Source organism: Alosa alosa, chromosome 15, assembly GCF_017589495.1.
Source record: "Alosa alosa isolate M-15738 ecotype Scorff River chromosome 15, AALO_Geno_1.1, whole genome shotgun sequence".
Lineage (NCBI taxonomy): Eukaryota > Metazoa > Chordata > Actinopteri > Clupeiformes > Clupeidae > Alosa > Alosa alosa.
In genome coordinates, this window is record NC_063203.1 from 22,753,245 (window position 1) to 22,768,244 (window position 15,000).

A 15,000-nucleotide genomic window follows, 5' to 3' on the forward strand; every position below is an offset into this window, starting at 1 on the left:
CCTTTAATCAATCAGGTAAAGTACATTCATATACGCTACAGTGTAAAAATGTAAAATGAATATGGCAGATTGAAAGCGAGACAGAAACTGATGAATGTGTTTGCTGTTGTTTGCATTCCCTCCTAGAAGGCTGGCAACCAGAATATGCCTTGTGACTTCGGATTAATTTATATATCTATGGTCTTCACATTATGCTATAAACATATACTCATTACCACAGATATGCTGTTACATGAAAGATATCCAATTATACTTATTTATTTATAGAAATAGGAAGATGAGTATAACTGAATATCTTTCACAAAGATGGACAGAGAAGAGGAGAGAGGGGAGATGGAGAGAGAGAGAGAGAGAGAGGGAGAGAGAGGGAGATGGATGTTCAGGCAGGTGTTTCTGGCTTGGCTTTCAGACACAGTAGGCGTTTGCCACAGTGGGCCAGCAACAGGGAGAGAGAGAGAGAGAGAGAGAGAGAGAGAGAGAGAGATAGAGAGAGAGGGAGAGAGAGGGAGATGGATGTTCAGGCAGGTGTTTCTGGCTTGGCGAGAGAGAGAGAGAGAGAGAGAGAGGAGAGAGAGGAGAGAGAGGGAGATGGATGTTCAGGCAGGTGTTTCTGGCTTGGCTTTTAGTCACAGTAGGCGTTTGCCACAGTGGGACCGCGACAGGGATGGAGAGAGAGAGAGAGAGAGAGGGAGAGAGAGAGAGAGAGAGAGAGAGAGAGAGAGAGAGAGAGAGAGAGAGAGAGAGAGAGATGGGAGAGGATGAGCCGGCCTGTGAGCTTAGAGGCTGAGAGCCAGACCCAGCACGCGGCGTCCACTTCCCCTTCCTCACCCGGACAGTGATGCTGTTGTTGACGGTGCTGTTGAAGTTCCCTTTGTAGAGCCAGCCAGATCTGAAGACGCCAGCTCCCCCTGTGCCGCTCCCCGCGCCCCCTCCCCCGCCGCCTTTGGACGACGACAGCGACGTGGTGTCCTGCGGGACACAGCACAGCACACAGCACAGCACTCGCAGTGAGCCAGGATGGCGCACAATGGCACTCAGTTTCACTCTGACTCCCTCTCCAGAGAGGCGACTGGCTGCTTTGGCATTCCAGACCAGAGCCAAGATGAAGGAGGTGGGGGATTCAGACTCAAGCTGCCTGCTGCGTCTCAGTGTCCTGAGTTCCTCTTGAGGGTCACTTGAGGCCACTGGAGATTAATTAGTGTTGGTTTTCGTTCTCGCTGGGCTCAATTAAGTGTGATGTGCAGATTGGTGGCTTATTGATTGACTGCAGTGAATTACGCTAGTCTAGCAGGGCAGGCCCTTGGCACACAGCTCATGTTCACAGCTCACAACTGATCTCATGAGTCAGCTCTCGCCCCCTTTATCAACACTAAGCCCTGGCACTGAGCCAGCTGGTTGTTAAGCTATCATTTCCATCATAATTCACTTGTCATGCATTTCCATTTTAATATACAGCACCTCGGCTAGTGGAATTAAGCTGTCCCTGAGGCGGCTCGTTAAGGGCTAAATAATGACAGGGTCACTGCCGGGCAACTGACCTCATCCTTGTCCACATCTTCGTGGTCGATCTCAAAGGAGTGAGAGGGCAGCTTCTCAGCCTTGTAGAGCTTTCTGGAAGGAAAACACAGCACAAGAGAATAAGGTAAATGCAAGGGGAGAGTGAGAGAGAGAGAGAGAGAGAGAGAGAGAGAGAGAGAGAGAGAGAGAGAGAGAGAGAGAGAGAGAAGCTCCACTTTATGTTATACATATACAGTATATTAACTACACTACATGAACTAACGTAAAAACACTGCCTAAAATTAACAGTACATATGGACACTTAATATTAACTGGAGCCAAAAATACAATTAGAGAGAAAGAGAAAGACATAATATGAAAGAAAGAAAGAGAGAAAGGGAGAGAGATAAAGAAAAAGATAGAAAGAGAGAGAGATAAAGAAAAAGATAGAAAGAGAGAGAGAGATAGCGTTAGAGAGAGAAGAGGACAGAGAAAGAGAGGGAGAGAGGGAAGGAGAAGGGGCATAGAGAGGGAGAGAGGGAGAGGGGGAAGGAGAAGGGGCATAGAGAGGAAAAGAGGGAAGGACAAGGGGCATAGAGAGAGGGAGAGGGGGAAGGAGAAGGGGCATAGAGAGAGGGAGAGGGGGAAGGACAAGGGGCATAGAGAGAGGGAGAGGGGGAAGGAGAAGGGGCATAGAGAGAGAGAGAGGGAAGGAGAAGGGGCATAGAGAGGGAGCAAACGTGACGAATGGGAGGGCGCGGGGGCGGACTCTACAGCCATCCATCAGCATTAGCCTGGCCAAACCAGACGGGAAGGGCTGGGGCTGGACATTCATTACATTAGCTGCCACCCGCCATCCAACATCCTCCACACCTCTCTCTGCATCCTCAAATCACCCTCCCCAAACTCCACAACCCCCCCCACCCCCCCAGCTCACATGGTGCGCTCTGTGTCATGTCTGTCTGCTGTCCCAATTAGAGAGAAAGAGAAAGACAGAATATGAAAGAAAGAATGAGAGAAAGGGAGAGAGATAAAGAAAAAGATAGAAAGAAAGAGAGAGAGAGATAGCATTAGAGAGAGAAGAGGACAGAAGAGGGCCCCCGCGCCCCCCTCCCCCGCAGGCCAACATCCTCCACACCTCTCTCTGCATCCTCAGATCACCCTCCCCAAACTCCACAACCCCCCAGCTCACATGGTACGCTCTGTGTGCTGTCTGTCTGCTGTCCCATCCATTCTACTGATTCAATTGGCCTTCTCCTGCCACCGCACCTCCCCTCCGCTTCTTACAAACAATTAGGAGGCATGACAAATGCTGAGGATGTAACCTGGATTGACTTTGCTGCATTCAGTTAAACAGCGTGAAGAGTGTGCTGGCTTGACTTTGCTGCATTCAGTTAAACAGCGTGAAGAGTGTGCTGGCTTGACTTTGCTGCATTCAGTTAAACAGCGTGAAGAGTGTGCTGGCTTGACTTTGCTGCATTCAGTTAAACAGCGTGAAGAGTGTGCTGGCTTGACTTTGCTGCATTCAGTTAAACAGTGCATAGAGTGTGCTGGTTTGATTTTGCCATGCTAACTTAAAGACCATATAGACCCTTTCAACAATAAAAACAAAAACAATGCTTGAACGTTCTATTTGGTTCCCAATCTACTTCCTCTGCATTAAGATAACAAATGGAATGTTAAAACGGAAGTCTTGTGGGGCCAACTATGATGCTGATAATGGAACTCTCTTGAAAGGGTCCATAGAGTGTGCTTTGGTCAGTTAGAAAGTGTGTAGAGACTGTGCTGGGCAGCTTCTCCTCTGCTGCTGTTGCCTCCATCCATAGCAGGTAACACTCCAGTCTCTCCACCAGTGTGATCTCATTACCCATGTCCCCAGGGCGTGACATTTAAAAGCATGCAAACACATTCAGGGGCTTTAAAAAAAAATGCAGTTTCATTTAGCTGCTTTATCTAATCTCAATTATTCATTTTATTGCGCCTCGTTTGGATTGCATCTCATCTCAATTATTCATGTTTATTGCATTCCATGGAGGACGTGAGCCATGTAATGGTGGATGTAGCCTTTTTGCTATTTATCCTTTTCACACTTTCAGAAGGGCCTGGGTAGAAGGGCATTGTTACTGTGAGAAAGTTACCCAGGCCTAATTACCCCCGTCCTGCCCCTTAAGACAACATGGTGGATTTACAGGCACAGAACAGCCCGAGTCCTGGCCGCCCAATCTGTCTCCCTGCCTGACAGGACCCCACAGAAGGGCGTCTGCACCAGTGCCCGCTTGGATGCGCTGATGAGCGAGAGGCCTTTGTGAGTGCTCTGTGGTGTGAGGATGGCCTTCTGAAAGGCAGGCTGGGAGGCTCAGCCAAGGAATCTGGCTGATGTCACATGAGATCATTTTTTTTAATTCTTCTCCTCTCTTGCTTACTCTTCACCAGTGGTGCCCAAACTACGGCCCGCCACCTCATTTTGGGTGGCCTCCCAAAACATGTCCGTAGTATATAGCAACCGGCCCGCACGGGAGTACGACATCGTCAAACTATAACCTCCGCAATTTCCCCCATTCATTCTCTATGGCGAGTCTTAACAGTACACATGTAATACTCTTTTTGTGCACCGGTGGTTGTTTTGGCGCTGTTTTGCGTTTGCCATAGAAAACGGAATGAAATGTAAGCCTACCTGCAAGCAATGTAAGAGGCCTATGCTGACTGCATCAGTGCTCAAAGTATTTTAAAAATGTATCAATTAATTGTTAATAACTAACTAACTTCTATTCAAGTCATATTTCTGGGATTTTCTGGAATAATTATTTCTATTTTTTATTCACTCGTTCAAATGTTCATACAAAGAGTTTACAAAGTTCTCATCAGGTGACTGAAAGTTAGAATGGTGGTCATTTCAGACCACTTCAGCACTTCATATAATCCTCATAGTTTGAGAACTTTAAATTATTTGTAGGATATTCACAACTTGAGCTGTGTATGCAAAGACACAGAATTCAGAGTTCACACATTTTTTAATAAAATATGCTTTTGGGACTCCCTGCTAATACTTTTGGGAATGCAAACGTTTTTTTTTTATTAGTATTATTCAATTTTACACTGATATGGCATGATGACAATATAAACACAGCTAACAATGGTATTAAATTGCAATAGCCTATGATTAAATGTAATAGAATATTCAACTAAGGTAGACTGCTGTTGTTCACAGCACTAAGCTATTTATGGTTACTGATATAGAACTACTCCGAGTCTCTGGCCCTCTCTTGGAGCCAGGCATAGTGAGCTGGCCCTCAGAAGAAAAAGTTTGGGGACCACTGCCCTTCACAATTCAAGCCAACCTTTGAGAGATCTCACTGCGCCAGAGAAATGTCCCATTATACCAGAGATGTTTCCCTATGTGGCAGATATCTCACTACACTAGAGATATCTTCCTACACTAGTGATGTTCCATTATGTGAAAAATCTCACTAATCCAGAGGTGTCTCAATACACCAGACATGTTCCATTACTCCAGAGATGTTCCAATATGTGCGAGATGTCTCACTACACCAGAGATTTTCCATTACACCAAAGATGTTTCAATATGTGAGAGATGTCTCACTAATCCAGAGATATCTCACTACACCAGAGATGTTCCATTACACCAGAGATGTTCCAATATGTGAGAGATGTCTCCCATGATCTCCAACTCCATCAGAGATGCCCAACTACACTTGAGACATATCACTGCATGACAGATGCCCCACTTTGTGAATGATGTCCCACTACATCAGATTTTTTAGCCTCGCAGTGAACTAGTCTGTTTTTCCACTTGGACACATGAGAGGCCCATAGGACATGACCAGAACGTCTATTTACAACGTCCATTATGTAAAAGGCAGACCACAAGCATTTCCGAGGGCCTTTTGCGAAAATAAAGTTTTGGGTTTCCTCTAGTAGTGTGCTCAGTGTGTGTGTGTGTGTGTGTGTGTGTGTGTGTGTGTGTGTGTGTGTGTGTGTGTGTGTGTGTGAGCGAGAGTAAGCGAGCAGAAGGATGAACAGAGATGAACAGATCCAGGATGGCTAAAAATATGTGGGAATGGTGACGGCTCAGCATCCAGACCCGCGGCTAGCGGAGGGAGGGGGTCATGCGAACTGACCCCAGTCCACCATGGCAACCCCTGCGGGAGAGAGGAAAACATTCCACTGGTGCCGAGCGCCAGGCCAATGCAAGGTCAGAGGTCAGGGATCACTGTAGAAGACCGGTTCTATGTGCTCAATGGAGACCACATCTTGCAGCATCTGCTAAGTGAACGAATGCAGTGTTCCAATAGCTAAACTAGGAGCCGAAGGTGCTGAGTACTGATACACCAGAGGTTAAACAACCAGGAAGCACACACACCGGCTTAAGAGAATGGATTTCTGCTACTTGTCCATCTGCTAGTGGTATTACAAACTGCTTTGGACACAACATAGAAGTGTCTGCTAGGTGAGTAAGCAACAGTACAGTATGTGTAAAAGAGTAAATCAGGTCAGATGGATGAGTGAATCAGGTGAGAGGGATGAGTGAATCAGGTCAGATGGATGAGTGAATCAGGTCAGAGGGATGAGTGAATCAGGTGAGAGGGATGAGTGACTCAGGTGACTGGGATGATGAATGAATCAGATAGATAGATAGATAGATAGATAGATAGATAGATAGATACTTTATTAATCCCCAGGGGAAATTAAAGAAATTATGAGAGGGATGAGTGAATCAGGTGACCGGGATGAGTGAATCAGGTGAGAGGGATGAGTGAATCGAGTGTTGTGCATACCTGGGCAGCGTGCGGTGGTCTCCAGCATACTCCTCATGCTTAAACTCCACCATGTGCAGCTGGGAGTTGTAGAACTTGCAGGCCTGTGAGAGAAGCACAACAGGAGGAGAGGAACGTGAGCATGGGTGAGACGCGTGAGCTTTCACATGGAGTGACAGTGATTATACACAGGGCAACTTTTCCAGTCATTTTGCCAGGCAATGTTATTTGGACACTTTATCAATGATATTAGACAATACATTTCTATTTGGAGAATGTGAACCATTAGCAGGCAACTTGTCAAATGTGATCATCCAATCAGAACACTAGAGGTCATTCCAGAATCATACCATTCAAAAGATTACACTCACACTACACTCACACTTCCTCATTTAAAATGGATGTTTGAGCACAACATCAAACAGAATCTTCCTTCAGGAACATTCTAAACACTTTTGTGACCATTCTCCTTAAAGTGAATCAGTAAAGTAATCAGTATGAGGTTAGGGTAGGTCTGCATCTCTGCTATGGAGGATGGAGACATTAGATTAGATTAGATTAGATTAGATTAGATTAGATTCAATTTTATTGTCATTGTGCAAAGTACAAGTACAGAGACAACAAAATGCAGTTAGTGTCTAACCAGAAGTGCAAAAAGGCAGAAAAGTGCAATGTGAACAGTATAGACAGGTAGTGCAGTATAAACAGTATATGACATATAGGGCCAGATGAACTAACGTTTTTTGCGCCCACTTCAAGCATATTTGATTTGCAACGTGCACGTAAAAACATGGCGAGGTACAAACAGGCCGCACTGAGGAAAAAGCGCAGACTGCCTGTTCCGTGAACTGAGAATGGCTATTTGCGCTTTTCCGTTTCATGCATATGCATTCATAGGAGGGTCAGGGGAAAGTGGGAGTATGGCGCAAACACAGGGGAGAAGTGCTAATAGTGATTGATTAGGTATTCTGCCATGTTTATGTAAACAGCGCACGTCTGTTTTGCAATTGCGGTTAAATGGATCAATTAGAGAAACTTTTAGAGACAGCTGAATCAGTATTCAGAGCATCAGGTTTCTTGATTGTAGGCTACTATGTCAAAAGCAACCTTAACTTTTGTTCGCCTTTCTAATATTGTATTTTCACATTCACGACATACACTTCCCAATCTGCTAGACTAGGGTATTAAGTCATAGCCCTAGTCTATGTGCAGTATTTTTTAAGTGGATTAGTAGAACTACTAGGTCTACTCTGTATGCCGCTGCTCATTGACATCTTGTATGATCGCTAAACTTTGATTCTTTTTAATGCCAATTGGTTAACTTCAACTGCGCGTGTGGTTCAGCTGAGCTTTGTAGAGGGGGCGGGGAGGGCAGTGATGAGCGCTGTTTACGTAATGAAGTGACAGCTTAGTAAATTCCACGCAATATGGGAAAGCACAGCGTTAGCTTTCTGCGCATAGAAAAACTCAGTATTAGCGCTTTCTCTGTACATCCGGTCGCCAGCCATCAGCTACACCGAAACAGAATCACGCCTGGAAAAAACGGAACCTCCTTTTGACTCTTCCAACAACAACACTGGACTGTTGTGCAAATTTTGAGAAGTGAATCTACCTGAGGAAGGACACTCTGAACCCAGCGAGCATAATGCCACCCAGTTTCACTCGGACTCCCTCTCCAGAGAGGCGACTGGCTGCTTTGGCATTCCAGTCCAGAGCCGAGATGAAGGCTGCATGAAGGTGTTTACAATAGGCTCTCTGCAGGATGGATGGGTACTGTATGTCTTAGGCAGAGTGTTCTCACAGTGTCACGCAGCTTCCAGAAGCTCTTTATCTTCTATCTGTGAGCTCTACTGCTGCTGCCACTCCTCTGCAGGGAGCAATGAGCGAGGCTACATACACACACACACACACACACATGCACACTCACACATAAACAAACACACATACAGTACACAAACATGAACACTCACAAATAAACAAACACACACTACCCAGGGTGGCAGTGCCCGCTTCTCTACTGCTGCAGCCGCCCCTCTGCAGGGGAGCCATGAGTGAGGCTACACTTCTGCTCCAACATGCAGACACGTCTGCCACAGAGACATGACGGCTGTGAAAAACATTCAAGGAACATTTTCCATTCACCGGCCTGTGTGTGTGTGTGTGTGTGTCTGTGTGTGTGTGTGTGTGTGTGTGTCTCTCTCTCTTTCTATCTCTCTATCTCTGTGTCTCTGTGTGTGTGTGTGTGTGTGTGTGTGTCTCTCTCTCTCTCTCTCTCTCTGTGTCTCTGTGTGTGTGTGTGTGTGTGTGTGTGTGTGTGTGTATGTGTGTGTGTCAACCTAAGAGGTGTAATTTGGTTTCATGAAGACAGCTCTCTAAGGGCCGCTGCGTGTTGGAAATGTGCACATTCCAATGGCACATAAATGATAGGGTGAGGATTTCTGCAATATACGTGTGTCACTTCATGCCATATGGCTAGTGTGTGTGTGTTTATGAGTGAAAAGAGAGAGAGAGGGAAAGAGAGATAGAGAGAGAGAAAGAAAGAGAGAGATAGTGTATGTGTGTGTGTGTGTGTGTGTGAGAGAGAGATGGTGTGTGCAGCAGCAGCAGCAGCAGCAGCCCTGGTGGTTATTTCTGGATGGGGTGAGAACACCCCCCTCAACACACACATGCTTGCCCCCCCCTCACCTATTCTCACCACACACCTCCGTCACTGCATCACCACGGTAACACAGGGCCCACACTGGGGCTTGGATAGAGACCAGATCAGATTAGGGCAGAATCTGATCTAAAATCAAAGTTCTGGTAAACACACACACACACACACACACACACACACACACACACACACACACACACACACACACACACACACACACACACACACACACACACACACACATACACACACACACACATACATACACACACGCACGCACACTCACACATAAACAAACACACATACATACACACACATGGACACTCACGAATAAACAAACACACATTCCCAGGGTGGCAGCGCCCGCTTCTCTGGAGCCCTTGAAGACACCAGAGAGGAGCTTTGAGTGTGTTTTTTGTCTTTACATCTGCATGGCATAATTCTAGAATTCTAGAAAGAATGTTTTCTATTGGCTACTTTCAATCATGTGGCTGTATCACTTGACATTTACGTTTCCTGTGGCAGTTGCAGGTCCAGTGATTTGGCACCACAAAGCAAGATGTTGGCAGTCAAGTTACTGGTACTTCTCTGGGCTGAAGTAGCACCTAGCGTAGCATCATCCATTGAAATGAATGGGAGTGGATAGGTAATCAGTCACTCTCTCCAGGCCTATAGAGTACTTCCATGCAATGCATCCTCCAGGGATAAGGAGAGGAGCCTAGTCTGTCTTATAGAGCTCTCCATCACAGACAGACAGACGGGAAGAGACAGACAGGAAGAGACAGACAGACAGACAGGCATGGCCTTGCTTTAAGCCCCAAGACACTCTGTACAGCTACACAATTTAATTAACGATCAAAATGAATCAACCTGTCGAGAAGATGCAATTACACTTCTACCATTGCCGTCAGCTGAGATTATGGATATGGAGACGAGTGTTCTTGACTTGACCATCTTGCAGACACATGCAAACACACACACACACACACACACACACACACACACACACACACACACACACACACACACACTTTTCTCTCTCTCCCTATCTCACTTTTTCTCTCTGTGACACTGATAGATACAGGTACACGGGCACACACACACATACACACACGCACACACACACACACACACATACACACACATACACATTACACACACGCACGCACACACACACACACGCACGCACGCACATATGTATGCGTAGAATGAAAGTAAATGATATCATACATATGATCTAGACCAAGACACCAAACACCAGCGCTCCAACCACTCATCCTTTCTGGTTTGTCTGTCTGTCTCTCTACCCACCTGCGTGTCTGGTGCCCCCGGGGGATGTGGAGCCCTGAGGTCTGACTGACTGACTGCAGTCTGGACAGGATCTGAGGTTTTACCGGAGTTCCTGTTGCAACTGAACCATGACTGACCGAGAAGCGCACAGTGCTAAATTAAACATACTGACATACACACACACACACACACTTCCTCCTGCGCCAACGACTGTTTCACTTCACTCTGACACTGACACACAGACGCAAGCATACACACTCACACACACACACAGTTAAGTAAAGGAAGTCGGCCCATTTCAAATGTTTCTAATAGGCAACCAGTCTTCATTCAACACATTAAAATGGTTCATTATGGAGTGTCTGTAGTCAGTCGGCTGATTGCAAAACTGGTAAATGGCACGGACCCTGACCTGCGGGTTCATCGTGATAATCTGGCAAAATGAAACCGTATCTGCATATCAGTGCATCATCTTCTTCTCTGACTTTCAGATATTACATTTCCATTCTCTCCCACATGGGGCCACAGACAGAGGCAGAGACTGGCCAATCACTGCCCTCCTCAAGCCGGCCCCCGCTCCGCTATACGGAGGGAATTCAGATGACACACACTCCTCTGCTACACGACACATACACTCTTAAAGCGTATGTGTTGAAAACAACACAACTTGCGTTGTTTTTAACACATCTCTGAGTCCAGATAGGTACAACACATTCGTTGTAAGAGTGTACACACACACACACACACACACACACACACACACACACACCGTAGAGTGTCACCCAGAGATCCCCACAGATCTCATCTGCAGCACCTCTCCACAGTGAGAAACATGACTACTCAATTATTTTTATTCGACTTAAGTTGAGCTGGCTCTTGAGCATAAAAAATGTCATTACTAATAACTGATTATTTATGAGTACACAGCAATAAACTTAAAACTTGAACATGATATAGCTGACGACCAGCCCTGACCTGGGAAATAGGTCCACATAGCGTCCCTCAGGCCACCTCCGCGTCTCTGCTCACACACACACACACACACACACACACACACACACACACACACACACACACACACACACACACACACACACACACTCTTACACTCTTCCACAGGCTGCCTCTGCAGCTCTGCTCCACAGAGGGAGACAGGAAGTGGATATGGACGGGTGTTCCTGGCCCTGACGCACTCAGCTGGATAGAGTGGCATCAGTGGAGGCCACACACACACACACACACACACACACACACACACACACACACACACACACACACACACACTCAGCTGGAGTAACCACACTGGAGGCCTAAACACACACACACACACTCACACACTCTCACACACACTCAGCTTGTGTGATCACACTGGAGGCCAAAACACACACACACACACACACACACACACACACACTCTTCCACACACACTCAACTGCACTGGGTGACCTCACTGGACGTGGCGTCAGACTCCACTTCCACTGCGCTGCTCCAGATGCTCTGTCCCACAGAGGGAAACGCCACACGGACATGCCAGCAGAACACACAACATTCACAACACGCCCACGCCGCAGGCAACATGCACTCTGGCCCGTCTCTCGCTCAGGAGGATCTGGGCCACTTCTGGCCCGGGGCAGAAACGGATCAGAACCCCAGAGGGCGGGTGGGAGGGTGTGGAGGACCACACAGCGCCACAGAACTAGGTCCAGCTCGGCCCGCCACCAAACTGGGTCAAGCCACAAGGAAGCCGATGGGTTTGGCTGGATTAAGCAGAGCCAGTGGAGCCAGGCCGGAACAGCCAGCTACCATGGCATTGGGCTCACACACACACACACACACACACACACACACACACAACACAACACAAGAACAAGCACACACATACATCTAAACACACACATACACACACACAAATTTTCCCTCTCTCTTTCTCATACACAAACAAATGGCTACACTCACACACACAGAACCCAAGAATGTTCCCAAACACCACACCACACCAAACACACACACACACACACAAACACACACATACAAACATGCAACCACACACACACATACAAATACAAACACACACACAACAAAACACAAGGACAGGTCATACAAACAGAGAGAGCATCTGTGTAGTTTTCCGATAAATAGTGTCTGGGGTGTCAGGAGCGCACACACACACACACACACACACACACACACACACACACACACACACACACACACACACACACACACACACACACACACACACACACACACACACACACACACACACACACAACCGTGTCTTCATGCCTTTGTGGCTAAGACCTGAACCGTAGCCTGGTTTCGTAGCTTGGTTTCCATTACAGCTTTACGCTGCAACTTAACTGATATTTTCAACAAGTTGAAAGAACACAATTGTGAATGGTCAGTGTTTCCATTGAGGGATACCATGCGATTAAATAGGGCTTTTATATTCTCGCGATAGCCATTGTTTAACTTCAATTGCATCCATCAAATTGCATCTGCTGTGGTAATTATGAATTGAAGTTGACAGAATCGGAGGGGAGGTAAAAAACTTCAACCCTTTTGGCAGCAACAAAGCATCACTATTCTGGGTGGGCATTGTCCACAGTTATTATCATGAATGTTTGAATTGTATCACTTGGTGTAGACTTGCACCAATGTCTTCACCTCAAACCAATTTTAAAAATATTTCTGTCACCTCATCAGACCACACGTAACATGTATGTATAGTGTCACGTAACTCACCAAAATGTCTATTTATAAAGTTTCTATTCCACTTTTGTGGAATAGTGCTATAGTGCTATATCAGCATGTCTCTGACAAAGCACCTCCTGCAAGCGCATAAACTCTTTTGTTCATACGCAATATACAGCCATTACTTATTTATCATTTTGCGCATTTTAGATTGCCGCATTTTCTGGGTTAATGAAAATCCGCCTAGTGTAGCTAATGCTCTCTCTCTCTCTCTCTCTCTCTCTCTCTCTCTCAGGATCTGCACACACACACTACATCTGCTTTACCTGTTAAATCTGCTGTCTGCTGTCCTGGCAGGACTTACAACAAGCTAAAAAATAATGACTTAGAACTCACTGCCCTCTTTTTAGCCAGAGCCCTTCCGTTCTAATATGCACTTATTATAATTATACGCTTTGATATGCATGCCAGCACGACTGACAGACACGGAGACGAATATCCTTTACAGACCTGACCCAGCGCCGTACTGAGTGGGAGAAATATCTTAGCACTGCAATGGATATATTTTTCTTTAGATTGCATTTACATTTATTTGTCTCGGAAAATGAGCATACATGTAGTTGTCGTGATAATCAGAACTTTCATCAGATTCGAATATAATCACACAGGTAACATATTGGTGGCTATCTGGTCACTTTGAGAGCATGGTAGGACTTACCTGTCTGACCAGCAGACATTTGGCCTGTTCCTCTGCCTCAGCTGGGACAGTGGACTGCAGCGTCCGTGTCTCCAGGGGAAGAGTGGAGACCTGGAAGAGAGAGAGAGAGGTGTTTATGAGACCCTTACAAGACACAACACAGTAGAGAATCCACCATAGACACAGCCTATCGGCCCACCAAGACAGAGAGAGAGAGAGATAGAGACCTGGAAGAGAAAGAGAGAGAGAGAGAGAGAGAGAGAGAGAGGTGTTTATAAGACCCTTACAAGACACAACACAGTAGAGAATCCACCATAGACACAGCCTATCGGCCCACCAAGACAGAGAGAGAGAGAGAGAGAGAGAGAGAGAGAGAGAGACCTGGAAGAGAAAGAGAGAGAGAGAGAGAGAGAGGTGTTTAGAGACCTGGAAGAGAGAGAGAGAGAGAGAGAGAGAGAGAGAGAGAGAGGGAAGAGAGAGAGAGAGAGAGAGAGAGAGAGAGACCTGGAGAGAGAGAGAGAGAGAGAGAGAGAGAGAGAGAGAGAGACCTGGAAGAGAGAGAGAGAGAGAGAGAGAGAGAGAGAGAGAGAGAGAGAGAGAGAGAGAGAGAGAGAGAGAGAGAGAGAGAGAGAGAGAGAGAGAGAGAGACCTGAAGAGAAAGAGAGAGAGAGAGAGAGAGAGAGAGAGAGAGGTGTTTATAAGACCCTTACAAGACACAACACAGTAGAGAATCCACCATAGACACAGCCAATCGGCCCACCAAGACAGAGAGAGAGAGAGAGAGAGAGAGAGAGAGAGAGAGAGAGAGAGAGAGAGAGAGAGAGAGAGAGAGGAGAGAGAGAGCGTAACTTTAGAGTGATCTTCATTACACCGGGCACGCCATGCTAAGTGTCTAACTCTAGTGCTTTGGTTGGACCCAAACCAAAGTATATTGAACCGCAGTGAAGAGAGTGAGGTTGCGACAGACTCATCTTGATACTAACAAACGAATGACAATATAATGGATGAAGTCATAGAGAAATGGAGATTGCATCTGTGTTGCTGTATCAAAACGCTCAGGCCCAGTCAGTGTTTACGGATGCGTTATTATGCAATGACCATGATGATAATGTTTTTTGCATAATTCCTTCACGACACCATCCTCCTGATCTGGACCCATTCTCCCCAGGACCATCCTGCTGAGCCATGCAAGCTTGTGTCCTTAGTACTACACTAAAGATGACCAATGAGATATGAGCTTTCTACATGGGTCATCCAATGAGAAATGAACTCTCTGCACTGGTCAACCAATGAGTGATAAGTTCTCTCCGCTGACCATCCAATGAGAAATGAGCTCTCTACTAGATACTCATGTTCATATTTTAAGATCATACACAGGAAAAAAATGAAGA

The 15,000-nt window shown here is 46.2% G+C and overlaps 1 protein-coding gene across 9 annotated transcripts in view; it reads right to left on the reverse strand.

The window, feature by feature from the left end:
- The window catches only part of dock10 (dedicator of cytokinesis 10), a 139,963-nt gene that overhangs the window by 60,034 nt on the left and 64,929 nt on the right, over positions 1–15,000 (reverse strand). For all 9 annotated transcript variants that reach the window (XM_048265304.1, XM_048265309.1, XM_048265310.1 and 6 more), the window contains exons 3-6: positions 13,631–13,720; positions 6,294–6,376; positions 1,539–1,611; positions 829–969 (exon numbers count right to left, since the gene is read on the reverse strand). In XM_048265304.1, coding sequence (XP_048121261.1) covers positions 829–969; positions 1,539–1,611; positions 6,294–6,376; positions 13,631–13,720 — 387 coding nt within the window. The remainder of the gene's footprint in view (positions 1–828; positions 970–1,538; positions 1,612–6,293; positions 6,377–13,630; positions 13,721–15,000) is intronic.